This window comes from Acanthopagrus latus, chromosome 7 (genome assembly GCF_904848185.1).
Source record: "Acanthopagrus latus isolate v.2019 chromosome 7, fAcaLat1.1, whole genome shotgun sequence".
NCBI lineage: Eukaryota > Metazoa > Chordata > Actinopteri > Spariformes > Sparidae > Acanthopagrus > Acanthopagrus latus.
The window spans coordinates 24411938-24432821 of record NC_051045.1 but is presented as its reverse complement, the minus strand read 5'-3'; the positions used below and the strand labels follow the sequence as shown (position 1 = coordinate 24432821).

Sequence of the window (20884 nt, the reverse complement as noted above, 5' to 3'; positions counted from 1 at the left end):
TCTCTCTCTCTCTCTCTCTCTCTCACACACACACACACACACACACACACACACTCCCAAATCACTGTTCCCGTTCCTCTCAATGTATGGTTTTAGTGAAAAGCTGAGGGCTTTGACATCCATTAACAACTCAGATTAATGACTAACAGTGGCCCTGAAGGCAACATTGTAATGTACTGAACACACAATCGCTCACAAACACACCCATTACAGGACCATGGAAAATTACTAAGTAAATTATTGACAATCCAGTTAAATTGTTAATTCTCTTTAGGAAGTTAGATCCAAGAATATCTAAGTATAGGTTTGATAATCTTGGAGGAACCAATTTGTGAATAAAGCACCTTGGAACCTAGAGAGGTCAAAAACATAGCTGTTTTTTTTAATGATGAAGTAATTCAATTGAATTACATTTTGGGAAATACATCTTACTACTTTCTTCCTAAGAATGACTGGAAACAGGTAGTAAAAGCCTGGCTCTGTTGAAATGATTTTCCTACCTGAACTTTTAAATCACACTAATTGACAAGTTATATCATTTTAGTTTTAGCCATAACAAAGACCAGCAGAACTACTTTTTGACTGGATGTAGTAACTTCCATAACGTTGACAAGCAACCAGGAGACCCAAAGAAATGACTGCACTCAGCCAGGCTGTAGGAGACTTTTTTCTAGTCTTCTAATCGGTTTTCTAAATATATAGCAGGCTGCAGTCACACAGTATGTCAATGGTTAATCACTGCCTAACAGATGAGAAACTACTTTTTATCCCAGCAAGGGTCATTTTAGCTGACTGCTTCAGCAAGGCTACTGTATGCTGACTTTACTTCGGGAAGTGCAGTGGTGTTGTGTTTCCACAGAGATCACCTGTCGATCTAACTGTTTGCAGCAATGTGACATCTTTCTACCAGGATGTTCTGTCTGATGTCATTTGGTGGTGCTGTTTGTATTCTTTGTTCAACCATGGTGGGTGTTGCAGCTCATGATAATACCAAGTTTTTCCTTGGTTTGTACAAAACAATGATCTGTTCTTCTGGAACAACAAAACTTCCTGTGAACCGAAGCATTTTCCCATGCACGTACAAGACATATAGTTTTGCACTACACTTTTATTGATGAAGTTTGACTCACTAACAATTAGTACCGGTGAAGGGAAACATACACTTATTAGTACTTAAGTGATTATTGCTCAACTAGAGTGAAAAGGTGCACGAGGTGAGGGTGTATTCACTGAAAGAATCTACAGAGTTGCTAAATCAGTCTTGTGCAACACAGGAACTCTATGAATAGTCTGGTACTGACAGTTAGGATCACATGCTCTTTACTCCGGGAGCTCTCCATCTCTCTCCCAGTAGACCTCAATGCCGCTTCCTCCTCAGTACAGAAGTACCATGTACCATAGTTTGGCCATAGTCGTCAGTCATTAGTAAATCAGATATTTGTTTGTTTTATGCCCAATTTAAGATGTTCAAGTAATTTGGTGAAATGAAACGTAGATAAATGTAGCTATATACTGTAAGCAAACTAATGCAAGGGTATAATTTCATCAACTGAAAGTTCAAGTTCCAGGTTCTATACTTGTTTATTTCAGTGAAAAAAAGTCACACTCGAATATCTAAACCTGTTTGAGGAGAAAAGAAATCAAATTATTCCTAAGGGGCTTCACCTATTTTCATTCCTCCCCTCTCTATCTTTGCCATTCTGGCTCTCGCTCTGTCTCCACCTCTTGCTCTGACTGACACACTCATTCCAACTCAACTCCCTCTCTCACTCACTCCTTCTATCTCCTATCTCTCTGTTTCCCTCCTTCATCCTGAGGAATCCACAGCTGTCACTCCCATTCAAACCCGCTCGTCTTCCAATAGCAGCTGGCCAGACTGTGGTTTCTGTGTGTGTGTGTGTGTGTGTGTGTGTGTGTGTGTGTGTGTGTGTGTGTGTGTGTGTGTGTGTGTGTGTGTGTGTGTGTGTGTGCGAGTGTGTGCATGTGTTTTTGTGTGTATGAGCAGGCCCGCCTGCCTACAACTGTCGCCAAACTATTTCTATATTTATGGTGTTGCTCTGTTGGTGCATACTTGAGTGTTCAAGTGTAAATGCTAGTGCGTGTGGCTGTCGACACGTTTAAAAACTACCTTCCACTGCATGTGTGTGTGTGTTCTTTGTGCACATTACAGGGGAACAGGACGAGGACAACCCTCTAAAGCAAGAACATTTTGCTGTTGCTAACATCTATGGAGGGTTAGGTGAGGACACCAGAGAGACTCTTTTAAAAGAAGGGGTGATTTTATGTTCTCATCAATTACAGAAAAGCCCTTGCTTCTCAGACACATCTGTCTTGTTCAGTACATAAGTACTTTATTCATGAAGTCTTCTTCACTCACACTTCTCTATACTTTGATTGCTGGTTACTTGTATTTCTCAGAACTAGTGCAGTGCCTGTAGGAAATATATATTCCTATAGAAAAGTGGGAGGTTAAGTAGCTATTTCAGGGATGGCCAAACGAGGCTTTGTTTGAAGGTGGGACGTCAGGGATATTTAGGTTTGTTGTGAAATCCGATATTCCAGGGTATAATTGGCCGTTTTTGACTATTTTTGATTTTGCCATTATATTTCACCTTAAAAACTATTTACTTGGTCTCATTATTTTCAGCACAGCCTCATGTGTGACTGTACAGTTATTTTTTTGACATACTGTATTAACACAATGGACCTAAAATAACAAAAAAAAAAACCATAAAATCTGAGTAGAAAAAGTTACATTTTTTACTGTGAAAACCACAAATATGTTTAACAAACCATTTTTTATTACTTATAATGCAAATATAAAATGTTGTTTGCTAAATATGTGCATATATTTTAAAAAATTACAAAGTTATATGTAACCATTTATATTTAAATGCAGGCAGTGCTCAGGTCATTAGCTGAATGAAGTCCAGCTGAATGAAGAGCTGCACTGCCTGCTCCACATTCAGTCTCCTCATTGTTTTGACTCATTAAACAAAAAAACAACTCCACTACACACTAAACACACCCCAAACATGCTAAATGTCACAAATCTCTCAAATCTCAATATCGCTGTCTCTATACCGACCGTCGCTGCCTGTCATTCATCCACCTCCGTCCCTCCCACAACTTCCTGCTCCTCAACAACCAAACTTGCTGCTTGGACACTTTGGTGTCAAAAGCCTATTTGTGCCGTTTCTTCCTGCACCAGACACAAAGACTTGCCGGTGTGTCCGTTGACTCCGGAAGTGGGCTGTGTGGGTGGCCTAGTGGCTAGCAGCTAGCTACACATGAACATTCACAGATTCCAATTCCACTTTGTTGTCCATGTGTCTCCGGATCTCCTCAGACCCGAACAGACTCGGTCCGGACTCGTTTAGTCTCATTAATCCACAACCGTCAGTTTAGATGCACAGTACAGAACGGAACCGAACCGCCCAGCAAAATCCCGGTTCAGCTCGTGCCGCTGCAGGTATATATCCGCTTGTTGTCGTGGGTTTGAGCTCTGCAGCGATTGGCTCTGGTGCGCACGTGGCTACGGTGTGCAGTGATTGGCTCTGGTGCGCACGTGACTGTCGTGGCTACAGTTAGCAATGCTAGCGGAATTGATAGAGCATTTATGAAATAATTTATTAAGGGTATCATTGCAGTCCAAACAAATGCGATGTTGCACACCCTTGAACCACGCAGCAGCCATGTGGAAACTCTCAGGTCAGTCTGATCCTGATCTGCAGAGATATTTGAGGAACACACACACACACACACACACACACACACACACACACACACACACACGCACACACACACACACACACACACACACACACACACACACACAGACAGAGATTCCTTGCTTTTATAGAGAGATACCCGATGCATTCAGGCAAAACCAAATAATGCGTGATGATAGTGTGATTACATCATTTCTGTGCAACAAATAAAACATTACTTTTAATCAAAAAGAACACATTTCTATTCTCATTTTTAAGAGTTTCTAAAGAAAGTTCAAGTAACAGTAACAGTCTACAGCCATGTTAGCAGTTTTTGCTGTCGATGGCAATGTTAACAGGCGATATGATCACGATCACAATATTCTATTCTCTATAAACAAATATTGTCAAATGAATGCAGTATCTGTAGGCAAGGGGCAAGATTTTGGTATCAAAATCACTGTGGTCTCTGTTTGTAGTTCAAAGAGTATTGACCAATCAAGCTTAAGCATGGTTGGTTTGCATGCAGGTAAATAGTCGAAGTGGAGTGCAAGAGAGACGGGCCCAAATGCAAACTCAGAGCTTACTGGCTATCATCTGCTGACGTTTACATTTTTCTTGATATCAAAAAATATACATTTACTTGCATTAGTGTGTAGATGTACCTAGAGTCATCTCTCAACCTCAACTCCATGTTGTTGGTCAAGCTGTAAACAATGGCGAGCCCACAGAAGAGGAAGTCTTGGCCCAGATATCCATTGTCCGTATATCCATTAGCTACACAAGAACCCCTGAAACACTGCCTTTTTCCTCAGAGGCTAAATCCAGTGGGATCTGAGTTTGACCATGTTCTGCAATGCATTCTGGTCTTCCTCTCTTTATGATCAACAATGGTATTTGCATGGTTGGATTGCTTGGCGTTAGATTTTGGTGACGGTCTTAGTCCTTTATTTGAAGAAACCAAAACTGACAATATCTGATGTTGTTGACTTTCTTGTTAAGAACATAAAAAATGCACCAATTACATAACAGAGAGGACCGTCTTGAAGACATTTTTAGTTTAGAATCAAGGTAAAATTCTGGACAAAAGTCATGTTTGACACGCAGTCGATCACAACAATGTTGTTTTCATCATACCTGCAGCTTTGTCTTCTTTTAAAGATTTATCGCTGTTGTGCGAACTTGTTAAAGAGGAATCTAAGCAATTACATCCGGCTCTGCTTCAACTAAACAGGTGCTTTAGGATTCCACCGGGTCTGTCTGCCAATAATAGACACATTTACATCACACACACACACACACACACACACACACACACACACACACACACACACACACACACGCATACACAGACACATTCCATGTGTCCCTGTCATCTTTTTCTTGACTCACAGTTGCAATTTGCCTAAAGAACAATTCATTCATTACAGCCTCCCCCCCAACACACACACACGCGTGCACATACACGCACACGTACACAAACCTCTTTCTGTCAGAGACACCAGGTGTGCTGTCTAGTTTGACTAATGACAGTGAATCCTCGTTCTGCTGCAGACGATAGAAGCAAAGCTAAGAGTCCCACTCAAGACCTTATTGGCATTCTAATCTTTGTTTCCTGTCTTTATCACTGTCTGCTGTGTGCTGCTGAACACAACACACCAGAAACTTTGACAAAATCTGACTGTACTCAGGTGAAATTCAGCCTAGTTCTAGTTCAAGAATGATTCTACTTGTCTGTTCAAAACACTTTTGTATGTCCTTGATGGAATAATCCTCTGGCACAGCCAAAAGTGAGAAAATATTTTCAAACAGAAGTAAGTAGCATGAGTAGCGACAGCCACAATGACTGGCTGGACAAGGAAATGAACATTATGTCTGACTGACAGGTGATCTATTGCTTTGCATCACTGAAACATAACAAAGGTGAGGAGGAAGTGTTTCTTTATGTTGCATAATTGCTTCACTTGGCACAAAACTTGTCAAGAGGTCATACTTGGAATCAACTCCTGATCTATGCAAACACCTTTATTACAGAACGCAGGTTAATTCTGTCATGTCAGGTCATGTCATTGTCCGAACCGCTTATCCCTTTCCATGGGGTCGCAGGGTGTTGCTGCTGGAGCCAATCCCAGCCTTGTCTCAGGGCGAGGGCAGGGTACTCCCTGGATACGTCGCCAGCTCATCGCAGGGCCCTCACTAGTGAGCAATGTGGGGTTCAGTATCTCGCTCAAGGACACTTCCACATGGGGCTCAGCACTGCCCGGAGCTGGGATTTGAACCGGCGACCTTCCAATCACTAGTCGACCTGCTCTACCCGCTGAGCTACAGCCGCCCCCAGGTTAATTCTGTTTAAAGGTAAATTTCTACACTTCTGGCCAAGCTCCTTCTCTCTTTGACATACACACACACACACGCAACATACACTCCCTAACATCAAACACATTCTCCACATTTCCTAACACAGATAAAGCCACTCAACACTGCAGCTCACTTAAAGGGATCTCCCCCTTTATCTTTTATAACACACGCACGCACACACATCACATGCAGTCACAGATACTAGTCCGCCTTTATCATCACAACTCACAACACACTCACACTTACATAGGAACATAATGCTGGGTGAGGCAAACAAATGCTACTGCCACTCAACTCTTTATCAGATGTCTGTTCTTAGATCTCTTCTCGGAGATATTTTTGCAATGCTGCAAGGGAAGTATTTCAAATGATCTGAATGATGTTGTTGGTTATCAGTGGTGAAAACAGTGAGTCATGAAAACAGTGGTGACTGATATACTGATAGCATGTGGTAGTGGTGGGGATATTGGTAGCTACAAAAGCACTACAATCTGTAGCAGAGGCTTATCTGATGATAAGAACAAGTAGATATCTGCTTATCCTGCTGAAGTGTGATTCAGCCCTGCAGACACGAGACAATTTGGAGAAAAAATAGACTAAAACTCATGTTAGAAAGTTTTTCATTTGATTATGTTGCATGCCTTTTTAAAGAAGGGAGTATTCAAGACATGTTCCCAATTCACTTTCAGATCAACAACCACTATCTCATTACCCATCGAGAAATACTGTGTGGTCTGACTCTTGTATGAGTCTTCCAATTTGGGAAAATGAGTGATAAGGCTAAATTTTTCAGCTGTTTTAGAACACACTCCAAGATGAATTGCTGGTCCAGTTACACATTGAGATTTTTTATAATCAAAATTTTGAAGTGGCTGACTGCCAGAGTAACCAACATAGAAAAACAACTTCAGTTGCAAAACATTAATGAACTGAAGCGTGTGAAACAAAGTTTTGCTGACAGAACTCTGCCTCTGACTATTGCTTTGCTTTTCTGTAACCATTCGGTCTTTCCATTATCCATTATCTCTATTTATATATACACTATATCCCATACATATCTACTGTGAATCTTTCGATCTGCTCTTTCTTCTTTCTTTCCATTTCTTCATCTTATTTCTTAATCGCCGTTCTTTCTTGGTAAAAGTTAACATGTTCCAGGAAGGCAGCTTCATGAATATGCACAGTCACACTCGGCTGTCTGCATGGACAACAAAGGAAGGAGACATTAACATTCCTGCACATGCTCTGCACTCTGGTTAGGGACAAAAACATGCACACACACTCACACACACACACACACACAAACACACACACACACACACACACACACACACACACACACACAAGATCCATACATAAACAACAAAACCATAGGCAAAGCAACAGATAATACGTTGATACTGAAACATACAAACGGGTGTCTATTTAACAAACACCTGAAGATGTCCAGGACTATGGGGCAGAAACAAAATGTCATGACAGGACAGTTTCACTGTTTAGAAATGGAGTTCCTAAAAAACTAATAATCATCATTTGTTACACATGAATTTTTCACCTTTGTCCCGGCTACAAGTTGGTGAACATCTAACAACAACATCCAACAAGTAGTTCAAATTTTGGAAAATGACGTGATGAGTATATGGTGAGTATATTATGTGAGTATTTGATGGTTTTCTTGTCTAAGTTTATGACTGTCTACCTTTTTGAGGTTTTGAATGTTAGTTAAACAAAACAAGCAGTTTGAATATGTCAGGTTACGTAAAATGTGATAGCCATTTATTGCTACATTAATTTTTATAGAGTAAAACTATCTAAAACACAACGCACTAAATGACAATAGTTTCTACTTGCACTTCACTCTACTCAACTGTTTCCAGTGAGAATATGCACTTAGCAGAAAAAATAACACTAACCCAGACTACATAACTACCTGACCTGGTTTATCAAATCTCTCAGACAACATACGCAATAAATGATTCAGTGCGACTGGTTTGACTATTGGCTGACATTATTTAGACATGTGCCAGCTGTAAACTTTAGCTGTGTCATGACACAAGTTAATATATTCTTTTTCATTCCTTCATTGTCATTGTGTCAATCTGATCAAGAGGGCAGTGTGTTTAAAAAAGAAAGCCTGTAATAAATCACTGCATGCATATCACTGTGCATCTAGTGTACTTCCCCCTTGTGATATTGGACTGAGTCCTCGGAGCACATCTGTGATTTGCACAGTTTACCACACAACATCTACTCCCCAACTGTTTTGCACTCTTCAGTATTATCATCTTAAAACAAGTCTTAAAATGGTGTATCTGAATAACCTGTCTATACACCCACCCACACACACACACACACACACACACACACACAACACACTAGCAACGCCCCACCATGTCCACGCACCCACAGACAGACTCAAACACAGACGCACATTAAATAAACATGCATTGTGTCTCTGTTTTCCTCCGCTTCATTGAGTTGTTGAAATTAGCCTCAATCTATAAACGTCACTGGAGTCCATTCATCACACACACACACGCACACAAACACTCTCGGTCGTAAAGTCAGGGGACCATCCAGATGGGAGAAGATCCTATTACACGTGCGCTATAACAACAGGCTATCTGATCTGAGGTCAGTGTCAGCCACCTCAGTGATCTGGAGTGAATGTGAGCCGTCCATTACTCTGTGCTGCACTTTAGGTCGGACAATATCCATGTACAGAGCAGAGTCCGGTTCGGGAAACTTGTGATGAGGGCTAGACTGATGCATGTGGCCTTTAGGACTATGTGGACTGTTGTGGACTGTGGACTGATGTATGTGTTGGCCTTTCATCAGATATCACATATCAGACTGTCACATGCTTTTTGTGCAAGATGATGAGCATTCCTGATAGAGCTACATAAGGAAACACAACATCAAAGCTTAATCAAATAAGCAGGATTTTGAATTGGACAGATGTTTGCAGTACATCTGTTTATTTTCAAAAAGGGGCCCCAGAATTTTCTCTTTCTTTCACTAAATGATTAAGTTTTGAGAGTACCTTATCAAGCTAACAGCAATCTGAAGACTTTGTAGTTTAAAAGATTTGATTGGTTAGGGATAGAAATTGTCGGTATCAATGCTTTCAGTCATCCTTTTCAATGCTACATCAAAATAAAAATTAAATGTTGATACAAGCAAATGGTAAAAACACAAATCACTGAGGTTCAAAAATGCTTTTGTAGATGCAAGGCTTCTGGTCTGGAGCAGTGGGTGTGACTGAGGTTAAAAAGGTTTTAATTCCTTCCAAAGGTCACAGGAGTAAATCCTTACAAAAATAATTCCATCACCTTCAGTAAATTTCAATGGGATTAAGTGTGTTTACATGTATGTGCTTGTGTATATGAGAGAGAGAGAGAGAGAGAGAGAGAGAGAGAGAGAGAGAGAGAGAGAGAGAGAGAGAGAGAGAGAGAGAGAGAGAGAGAGAGAGAGAGATGTCCTGAGGGGGATACAGGCTGCGGCTGGAGGCCAATAAGAGACCAATTACCCAGCTGACCACAGCAAGGAGCCTTTAGCTCAAAGGTTAATACAACATGAATTGATTTGACACACTAATAAAACATTAAGGACAATGTTACCTCGGGCCACACCACATACACTCAGACGAACCCTCTCTGTCCCATTTACACCAAATACATTCAGGCTGATATAGAGAAAAAGAAAAATACATAGACTCTCTCTCTCTCTCTCTCACACACACACACAAACACACACACACACACACACACACACACACAAAGCATTATGGGGCCCCTTGGAGGGTATTATATAACATTACCCCTGACATATCAAGTGATTTCACGTTCCTAAAGGCAGGACAATCGAGCCATTTGTTCAGCAGGTCAAAAATAGCCGTCTCTTTCTTCGCCGTCTACTATTACTATCATTACAACTACGACTACTGTGTCTGCACTGCAGAGTGGCTTTAAGGGACCCCAGAGTTCAAAATGCCAACAATATATCTGTTGAGGTTAATATACTTGTTGGTAAGTCCATCAGTTTTTGGGCAGGAGCTGCTGAGATTTAATGACTTTGTACTCTTTTGGAACAAAAACACTACACATACTGGAAACTCAAGATGAAGAACAATTTAGTGTTGGATAAATAGTGTAGTAGCTGCAGCAGTGTTACCATTCCGTTATGTTGTTTAGTGATATATTACCTCTGTACGCAATGAACATTAAACCTGTTGATTAAATGTTAAACTGAGCTCAAGTTACTCAGACGCACGTAGATGTGAGGGAGATTTGTGACAAAAATAAATGCATTAAACCACAGGAGTTCATTCAACACAAGCTCATACACACACTCTGCATTGATGCTGTTAACATTTTTTTTCCTTACACTTGTCATCAGACATTTCCTCTATATGCTGTAAGTTTATAATATATGGCACTTGTATATTAGCGGATAATTTTCATAAACATTTCGCTAGATGTTTATTCTGAAGTTAATTCATTCATTGAATTCATTCACCTAATGATTAATCAGTGAATTTAGTATGAACTCAACAGATTATTTTAGAAAACAAGTGATAATTAGTTGCATCCCTAAATAAATGTTTTCTTCACTTCCACCATTTCTGCTGTATCTACTGTAGCTAATTCTTCCTCCATCAGCTCAACAGAAATCACTGAAAAAAAGCAATGCGCCCAGATCAGCTGACCAGAGTATTTGGAAAACAAGGACCAGGAAGAGGATATGTGATCCCCACTGCAGCTATTACAATAATGCCTGTTGTTATCTGTCCCTGAAGTGTCTCCCTACTCAGTTTAGTGAACCGGAGAGGCCCGAATGAAAGAAACATTTAGAGAGGAAAAACAGAAAGAAGTAGAGAGAGAGAGTGGGCCTGCTGAATGTGTGCGTGCATGAAAAAGCAAACCCTGAAATCATGATGAAAATCGGCCTATCCAGTGAATTTGTTCAAGACACAATATTATAAATTATTTTCATTATTTTTTTTGTGGAAATTATAGAAGTAGCTTGTTTCAATGTAGCATCTTCTGATTGAGATAAAACATTGAAAACAAAAGCTTTTTTCTCAACTTCTGTAGTAGACTCTATTCACTTGTCATGAGGAAAACAAGATTTGAAAAATTCGATCTTGTGACTTGTTAAAACTGTCACACACAATGTGGAGGGAATACAGAGATAACAAGCATGCGTGTAACCACAGAATTAATTCCATCCCAACTAAGAAATTTACTCCACACAATATTTCTCTGTCCATATATGTATGATTAGTATTTGCTGCAGGAAGAAGGACATGAATGTGACTACAGTGTTTAAAGTCTTGGAGATTAGAGTTTTCATGGTACTATAAAAAGTTTAATAAGTAGTCTGTAACTGCATCCTCTTCATGTAACCGCTATAAAGGGGATAAAGAAGATCAAGTAGTCTTCAGGTAAACAGTGTTTTTATCTGTTGATTTTTTTTCTCTGTGTGTAAAGAAGGAGTGGTAAGGCTACAACCGAATAATTTACCACAGTATACATGGGAAGTAATCCTGTTGGCCTGCAGGTCTATTAGAGCAGTCCTGTGTAGTTTAAAGGGCTGTTTGAGCTCTAAAGGCTTTTAAAATGGTGGTTCACGTGTTATACACATCTGGCACAGTCTGCGACCACCTTAGAATGCTAACCAGCCTCCAACTTCAGAGCCGCCTGGCATCAGGGCACTCAGCAGTGAAAAAGGTTTAATGTGGGGTTATTTATATGTGTGCATGTGTGCGTGTCTGTGTCAGAGAGAGAGAAAGAGCGAGGAGATGGAGATTAGAGAGGAAGACAAAGGCAAGAAAGTCAGTGTCAGTCGCTCTGCGTGGACAACACACATGTAACCAAACCCTACAGCCTCGGCCATGACCTCACCGGGTTTTTCCGCAGGCACGCACACACACACACACACACACACACACAGTGCACATAGCGAGTCCTTGGTTAGCATACAGTCAGCGGAGCCTGGCACAGCGAGAGCCAGCTTCCATTCAGAGAGTCATGCATTGTAATCCTACACAGTGTGATCACACAGGCATGCTTCAGAGCAGAGAACGCTAATCTAAACCAAAAGGCAGGACACAAAGACACAGCCGGGTGACTCGTTTCTGATGGGTGGAGCAGTGGATCAAATACATTTTGATCTCGAGTTGAGGAAGAAAGCTTTGAGTGTTTCCCATGTGAGTCAGCACTGACCAAGCTGAGGTGCTGCAAAGTTTCTAAAGTTCCTTACATCATCAGAACAGAGATAAGTTTTACCTTTAAGAGTTGTAACTGCTGCTGTCACCATGGAAATGTACGGTTGTTATGAGGGAAGGTAACGAATTGTAGTCATCGATTATTTTCAAAGCAGAGAAATAAGCATTTAAAGGTAAGCTAAGGTTCACATCCTGTATCACACAAGATGTCAAAGGGGAGATTTTCACTGTCTAACCACAACCACGTTCACAACGAAAACGCAGCAATTATGTGACTAAAGGAAAATAGCTGCAACTTAAAAATGTAAGTCAAATATTTGCATAATTGGTGATGAGGACTTCAAGTAACCATAAATTTTATTACCAATTAACTTGCCAATTATTATTATTATTTTTTTTTTACAATTCATTGATTAATCTTCAGTCCATGATGTGTCAAAACATTGTGACGGAAATTTTCAGGCCCTGAAAGACTGGTACAACTCAGGACTGGATTAAAGTTCTATAAACATATTATTTACAGCTTGATTATTGATTATAGGTTAAATCTAACATTTGCGTATCTTTGTAGGACTTTGTGACACATGATAAACTACACTTCTACGTGACCTGCAGCTAACCCATACATGCAAGACACAGCGAGCCGAGTATGTGTTTCAAACTAGGCCAACACCTGCGTTGTACTTAACTGCACTTTTTTCTGAAACTCAAACAACTTAGATCACTCTGCGCTGGAAAAACTGCTGTCACCCAAGCTGGTAATGTGTGCCCTAACAAAAAAAAAAAAAAAAAAAAAAAAAAACCTGTTGCGATGACAAAATGTAGCTCTGAGCAGACTGGCAACATTTTTCCAAATGAATGTTTCACCGCTGACAGATGTGGTGCAGCTTTAACAGGTTTAAGCTAAGAATGACATACTCACAACATAACTGCTTTTCGAGTTACAGCTGTTATTTGGTAAAGTTTCTAGAGAGGTTAAAAGTTGTACCTGCCACTGTGTGAAATATGTCGTCCTTCCTCTCTGTCTTTATGATGTTACCAGTGCTGATTCCATCTGTGGAGACAAACAGGAAAATCAATGAGCAAAATGCAGCTCATGCACAGTGTGGACAAAGTTATACCGACTGCCCATGAGCTTCAAACAACATCAAAATGTTGTTGCGCGTCTAAAATTCTTCTTTTTTTTACTGTGAAAAAAAGTCAGCTGCAGCACACCATAAACCGCCCCGGAGGAGTTGTTGTAATTCCTGCTGGCAGCCAACAGAGGAAGATAGAAGTCATACATGACTTAATGCTCCTTTAAGGTCTGTATTAGCAGAGCTGGCCACCTGATGGGTGCGGCTGGGCACAATCTGACCTGCTCTGTGATGTAAACCCAACCTGTTATGTCTAAAATTTGACCCAGATCTGAATCAGAAAGATCAGAGAGTGTGTAATTTCTGCGCAGGTCGGGCCAGCAGAAATGAAACACGCACACAAATGGGACAAACATGGCTAATCAAGAGAGGGAAAGTAAAAAAGTTTGTGCGCGTGTGTGTGTGTGTGTGAGAGAGAGAGAGAGAGAGAGAGAGAGAGAGAGAGAGAGAGAGAGAGAGAGAGAGAGAGAGAGACCTGTTGCTGTTGAATTATAATGCTGTTAAACATCTGCTCAACGGCAAAGAACAAACACAAGGGCCAAAAGTAAACGTGATGAATATCCGAGAAATGTCTGATAAGAATGTTTAGTGACTCACAGACCTCAGACAGCTTCAACGAGACATTTTCTTTATTGGCCTACAAAGACAACCGGAAAGGAAAGAGATTTCCAGAAGGATTTAGAGCGCTCTGTATCATCATTGACTTTATCGTCCTTCGTCACAGTTTCATCAGGCTGTTTGAAGGCTTATACCCTTCCAGGAATATGCTAAATTATAACAAACTAAATAGTAACTCTATGTAGAGACAGGAGATAATTTAGTCAACAGTTTTCTCCAGTTGACAGTTGTTGTCTTGCGCCGCACTTCACTTTAAAGCGCTGGTGAGCAAATTAAGGCTCACTAGCTAAACACCTGCGCAGGTAGCTAACCAGCCGTGTCTCTCCGCAGAGACACCGAGCTCCGGCACACTTCACTGGTCCGGCACATTACACGAACTCCCCCCCCCAGCTGTTCCCACGTCAGACCCCGTCACCAGCAGCTTTTCCTACCTTGTCAGACACAACCGGTTAACACCTAAAAAGAAAGGGAAAAACAGGGGGGGGAAGCCTCTCGAGACAGTCCAAACGTGTGAAAATAATCCAGCTAAACAAATCCCCGGGCGTCCAGCGGAGCGAGGACCCGACGGGAGGTGATGGTGGGCGCCGCTGGTGTTGTCAGCGCTGCACAGTACAGAGGAGGCGGAGGGAAAGAAGAGAGTCTTATCGGAGGCAAGTTGCGGGAAAGAAAAAAAAAAAAGAAAGAAAAAAAGTCCGGCCCCTCCGGTCCTGCCCCCTCCCCTCAGCTCAGCTCAGCTCAGCTCCGCTCCTCTCTGCTCAGCTCTCCTGCTGACAGAAATAGCCAGCGAGGCGGGTCCCACCAAAAATAGCCTTGACTTCACGCGGACCTTCAGGACTATTGTTTTCGCGCACTGACTGACTCCCATTGGGCGCACGCCGCAGCCAATCCGCGCCCGGCTCCGTAAAACTTAGCCAACAGTCCTAACTTTGTTCCCCCGCTGTGAGGACTTTGTGTCAATTAAAATAATAGGCACGTAACACTGTGGCTCCATCTGCTGTCAAAAACCTCCAGACCAGTGCTGCTGGAGAGCGATGAGCTTCTGACGGGCCCTGACACCCTCCACACAGGTGTGAGCGAGTTTAATTACGCTTTTGACATGCGGGATTCAACTTTCCATGTTTATTTATTTATTTTTGCTTCGATGTCTGTGTTGATATTTTACGTTTGACCGTTGTGTTTGACTGTTTGACTCAGTTATGTTCCTTATGCTAGTCAGGGCAAAATAACAGCAACAGACTAACATGTGACACAAACACACACACACACACACACACACACACACACACACACACACACACACACAATACTCACTTGCAATGGTCTTGCAATAAACTGCAATTATTTGTCCATTGTAATAGTTTCTGTGCTTCTACAGGACAAAAATATGTATGTATGAGCACTGAATAGTGCAAATAGTTTAAATGTCATCAGACTACCCCTTATCTGGGTTTTCTGGCTGTAATGGGGCCAGGAACCAGGACCAGGAAACCTCCGATTCAGTCATGTATCAGCTGGGCTAATGACTAGCTGGTGAAACCAAATAGCAATTTTAAAAAGTATTATTTTGGTCGGGGTGCACAATAAAAGGTTTTTCTGCACAAAACCACATTCTCAGGAAACAAAAGTCCTCACTTGAATCTAATTTGGTTTCCTTTTTAAACCTGATTTCCTGCCCGTGTGCACGTTTCGGTGCCTATCACAGCAGCTCTCTCGAACAGTGGCCCAAATACATGAAATATACGGATAAGTTACTGAACAGCTACAAAAAGCTTCCACTAAACAAAATCAACAAACAAACTGCAAAAGTGGATGGTTTCAACACACCCTGTCGTTGACTGATAACATAAGTTAAGCATGGGGAGCTTTAAAATTGTATTTGACGTTTGGATAATTTTAAAGGATATAAAGTTCTTATTTTTCAAGTTCATAATTTGACTTTGGGTTACTTGAATACTGTATACTTTTTGCTCCAAAACTGCCTCTTTAAGGCCCCACTCCCAAATACCCAATCTACTCTGAATGGTCAGCTTACACATGCCTGAGCCATACAAATGTGTAACTATGACTGTGATGTAGTGTGATGTCAGGAAGTCACGGAATCAAGGGCGGGGCAAATGTTTCAGGCACTTCAGGAGCAGTGTTTTCTGTGGGAGAGAGGAGCGCCAGTTGGCGCAGACATGGGTCTTTTTAACTTTCAAGACCTCTGACATGCACATGAAGAAGCAGAGGAACAATGAGGAAAAAGCATGAAATGTTTATTATACATATACATATAATGTATATCCAACAACACTGCAATAGTCAACAATATCAAAACTTGCATGCTTCCACTAGATAAGATCAACTTGTACATGTCATTGACAGCCACACTAAGTTACATCATAAAACACACTCAACAACATTGCTTTCACATCCTCACCAGCAGTAGAACAAAGCCTGTTGAAAGGCCCCTCATGAGGAAATGTTTGGAATAGTTTCCGTGGGCCTAATCACAATGTCATTTATTGTTACTCGCTACTGTACATTTCATTCACTGTAAGCCCCGAACTGAGCCACAATGGAGTTGTAATCTATGAGATTAAAACTTTGACATATGTTCTAGGAGATTATGTAATATGCCTGTTGTGAAGCAAAACACATTCCTGTACCATAATATTGTTAGTGACTGAGCTCCACAATAAAATATGGACTATTTCTGTGGTGTTTGTTCAGTAGATCACTCATAAATCACTTTTAAATACTGTAAAGGAGAACTGGTAGAAGAACATGTAAAAATGCTTTATTGTGCTGTTGATCTGGAAAGACAGAGCTAATCATAGCGTCTCGCACCCTGGAGTGGTTATTCCTCCAATACATATAGACAAAAAGCTTTTAGATTTCTGTACCCATGGTATGCACAATTCCTGCATGTAATCAAAATAAGCATGTACCCTTAATAAATATCAAAACAGTTATCAAGGACTTGGCTTTCTTCAACAATTTTTGAAACTTCTGAAAAAGTGTAAGAACAAAAGAAAATAACATAATTGTATTACTTTTTTAACTGGAGAGTACCTTGTTGAAGGGACCTATCATGCTTTTCCTTTTAGTTAACGACATTCAAAAACTGAGTTGAAATTATCAACAGAATGTGAAGGAATGCGTTTTGACATGATGACGTCATGATGTATTGTGCTGCGTAGATCTGCTGAAGTTAGCATGCTAACCAGCTAGCCCTGGCCCATCAGTGTCTCCCAGTTGCTCCTAGTTCACAGTCTGGACTGCTAGATGCACGGCTAACTGAGCTAACTACAGCTAGCAGCAGTGTCTTTGCTGTGGAGTCTATAATTCATTCCTAGCTGCTAGTTTGGCAAGTAAGAATCTATTTAGCACAGATGCTCTGATGTTGTGGGTGGCGCTAGGTCAGGCATGTGTGAGTTGACCAATCAGAGGGGACTAGGTATACTGGAGGCCTTAAAGAGACACAAGCTAATGCAGATGGAAATTAGCAAAATATGCCAAAGAGTCAATAAAAGTTACAGTGTTATATATACTAATTATTATAGAATAGTGTTTCCTTTTATATTAGCACCATGTGTACTATGACTACATTAAAATTAATGCTTGATCATGAAAAGACATAACCCTACCAGAAATACTTGACTACCGAATGTTTGAGAGCCTTCAGAGGAAAAGGAGGAAGCTTTGAGGTAAAGATTTACCAGCAGTTACTGTAAAACCAGGGATGTGGTGAAAGGTAACGCAGCCACTACAGCATTTACAAGTAGCATAATAAGGTCAAGTCATAGTTGTAAATGTATAGTTTATTATTAATAATGTGATTAGTGGTTACATTGATGGTTTCCTCATTGTAAGGTTGGAGGTTGAAAGACCTTGCAACTCACGCCTGCTGTAACACTGAGTTTATTCTCAACAGCTCTGTGACACTGCAGCTCCACACCGTAACTCGCTGTTTTCTAGAACACCCCGAGCACATGTAGGGAGGAAGTAGAGAATCCTGTCTGTGTAAGCCAAAAAACACACACATACACACACACGTACGTTTCTGTGGTAGCGTGCATGACGCAGGGACCATCGTCTTGACGGTTTTTCTCGTCCAGAGTCTTCCTAGAATCACAAGGCTGTGTGCTGTTAGCAGCCACTCATCCCGTCACATCCTTCAGACGTCACGCCACATATGCTGAAGTGTGGTCAGCGAGATAGACATCCTCGGTCCTTGCTCTGTTTCATCAGAAATTCTGTGTCATCATGAAAATCAATGCACATCCTGCACCACAAAACCGACACTTAAATTCATGCAGATTTCAATCTCAAAACGGTACATTTTCGCAGTGAAATTTAGAATGACAAAAAAAATAGCTACAATAACAGCTACAGTGATTAGTCATAATTACTGCCTTATTCCCTACAGTATACCTGTTTTTGCATAATAAAGAGACGTAGGTACTTTTTATTGTCCGCCGCTCTGTCTTCCCTGTCCTTCTTGTTTGTTATTTTAAATTAACCTTATCTGCATAGTACGGTTTTAAAATGTTCTCAGGTAGAAACTGACATTTAATGAGTTTCACTAGCACTTCTCAGTGTTTTTCCCCACTTTCAACCGTCCTTTTGTTTCCACAGAGCACAAGCGTGTTTGTGTTTTATCCATTTTTCCGATCGCAGCGTCAGCCAGGTCAACAACTGGTGCTTCAGACCAATACTGAAACCAAGAAGCGCGTGTCTACTGCTGGTGGTGCTCCATCGTCCGCTCGCTCACCCTCGGGTGCCTCTGTGAACGGGGGGGACCCAGCAACGTTCCCAGAAACCCTCGGTGTGTGGGCGTATAGAGCTTCATAACTGTGTGTGTGTGTGTGTGTGTGTTTTTGATTTTTTTTTTCCTCTGTGTTGTGTGTGTTTGCGAACGCATGTGTCTATGTGCTTTTGCATAAACTGTGTGTCCAAGTGTATACGTGTGTGTCTATGTGCACATGTGTGTGGTTATACCATTCAATTACACAATCTACCATGCAGTCTGAATCACATCCGGTTTCGAGCTGAAAATAACAAAACCACAGGGTGACAGAAAAGCAGCGCAGCAGGCAACCGCCCACGGGGAGAGAGGAATACACATACACACACACACACACACATGCACACACTCTCACACGGTCCAGCACTGGTCAGTTAGTAGTTTACACAAACAATATCTTTTTTTTTTTAACTAAAAAGAGCTTTTCCTTTCACAGAGAAAAGGGGACCATTTTTGCCCTGAAAAACTTAGTGTAGATTAAGAAATTGCATTATGAAATTGGTTTTTTTTTGTTTGCTTGTTTTTTGAGTATGCAACTCAACAAACTCACCAAAAAGTGTGATAACTTCACAATAAATTATGAAAAAGCAAACATCAGCGAGTGTGATCAGGGGTCGACATCAGTTTTCACAAAGACGGCGAGCCAGACTTTGATTTAAATTATACTGAAACGACACAGTTAAAAACAATCACTCTGACGTATGTACTGTAGATTTTTTTTTTTTCTTGTCAGTACTACACAGGGCAGGATGTGGTCAAAAGTGTGCTACATAGTTGCCTCCCATCTGCAGAAATGTGCTCCTGCTACAACACAACATTTGACACAAGAAGCCACCTTTCCCATCATACAAACAGAATCTGCGAAACTCAACTGAGATAGAAAAACAAAAAAAATGTGTGAGGGAAAATAGCCGGGGGTTTTGGTGAACTATTGGTGACCATCAGTCGGGCATGTGTCTGTTTCACCAAATAAAGAGAGCTGTTAAGCTACAAAAAGACCATTTTACTCAGGCAGGCAAGCGAATGAATGTAGGTCATTTTGTTCAAATGAAAAAAATGTTTTGGAGAAACGTACGCGTATATTTCCCAAAGTAAGCGGTTGAAAAGAATTTCACATCGGTATCAGGTATCGTAGCAACACTTTTCCAAATTCACATAAACAGAACATTTTCAAATGATACCCAGGCCTACCCATGACACACACACACACACAGAGACACATTCATTCCTGATATCAACTGGAGAACATCAAGTCGTGCATCCGACCATTAATCTTCTTTCCGTTTCCGCCAAATTGTCTCTATTTCAGTACACTGCACATAAAACTAAAGCAGCTGGCGTACGGCTTTCATTTACATTCTGCGTGTGCTGTTTCAATTCTCCTTAGTGACGCAGTATCTCTACGCGCAGCATAATGAGGTCATAAAAACAGAACACAATTTAGGCTCATCCAGCGGAAATCTACTGTCAAATGAAACTTAATTCGGGACGCACTAAGAGATACCGATTAAACGTAATCACTTTAATAAAGGGGGAAAAAAAGTTGCGTTTTGTGAGGGCGAGGGTGTGTGTCGGGTTCTCTTCGGCAAACATTTTGTGTGTCTGGTGCTTTATCTCCCATGTGCAGACAGTGTGTCGTTGTTAAAAAACACAGCACATGCGCTTGTATAAACATGAATGAGCCTGTTTTACGTAACAGAGGAGGGTATGACCCTTATTTCCACTAATTATGAAACACAGTGGTCCCAGTGAGCTGTTTTAACACAGTTAAAGTACAAGCGGCCACTATCTGTAAAATGTTATTAGCGGGGATAGAGGTTTTAGGGGGAAGAAATGAGGGAGAGAAGGAACGAGGGAGGGGATTAGGAAGATAAAGCGAGCGAGGAGGAGAGTGGGGAAGGGAGGGAGAGAGATGGGATGAGAGAAACAGAGAGAGAGAGAGAGAGAGAGAGAACGGCTGAGAGCAATGTAATAATGTTTGGCCTCGGTCTGCCAGCGGGGTCCTTCCCCCTAAGAAGCCAAGAGGAATGCGAGGAATGCTGCA

The 20884-nt window shown here is 41.2% G+C and overlaps 1 protein-coding gene across 2 annotated transcripts in view; it reads right to left on the bottom strand.

The window, feature by feature from the left end:
- hdac7a (histone deacetylase 7a) overlaps positions 1 to 20884 on the bottom strand; it is a 69578-nt gene that overhangs the window by 37270 nt on the left and 11424 nt on the right. The window contains exons 1-2 of one of the 2 annotated variants that reach the window (XM_037103826.1): positions 14483 to 15094; positions 13286 to 13351 (exon numbers count right to left, since the gene is read on the bottom strand). Coding sequence is in view for 1 of the 2 variants with exons in the window: in XM_037103825.1 (XP_036959720.1) it covers positions 13286 to 13351 (66 nt within the window). In the remaining variant the exon portion in view is untranslated. Of the gene's footprint in view, positions 1 to 13285; positions 13352 to 14482; positions 15095 to 20884 lie in introns of those variants that run through there. The other variant, XM_037103825.1, reaches the window with a different exon arrangement.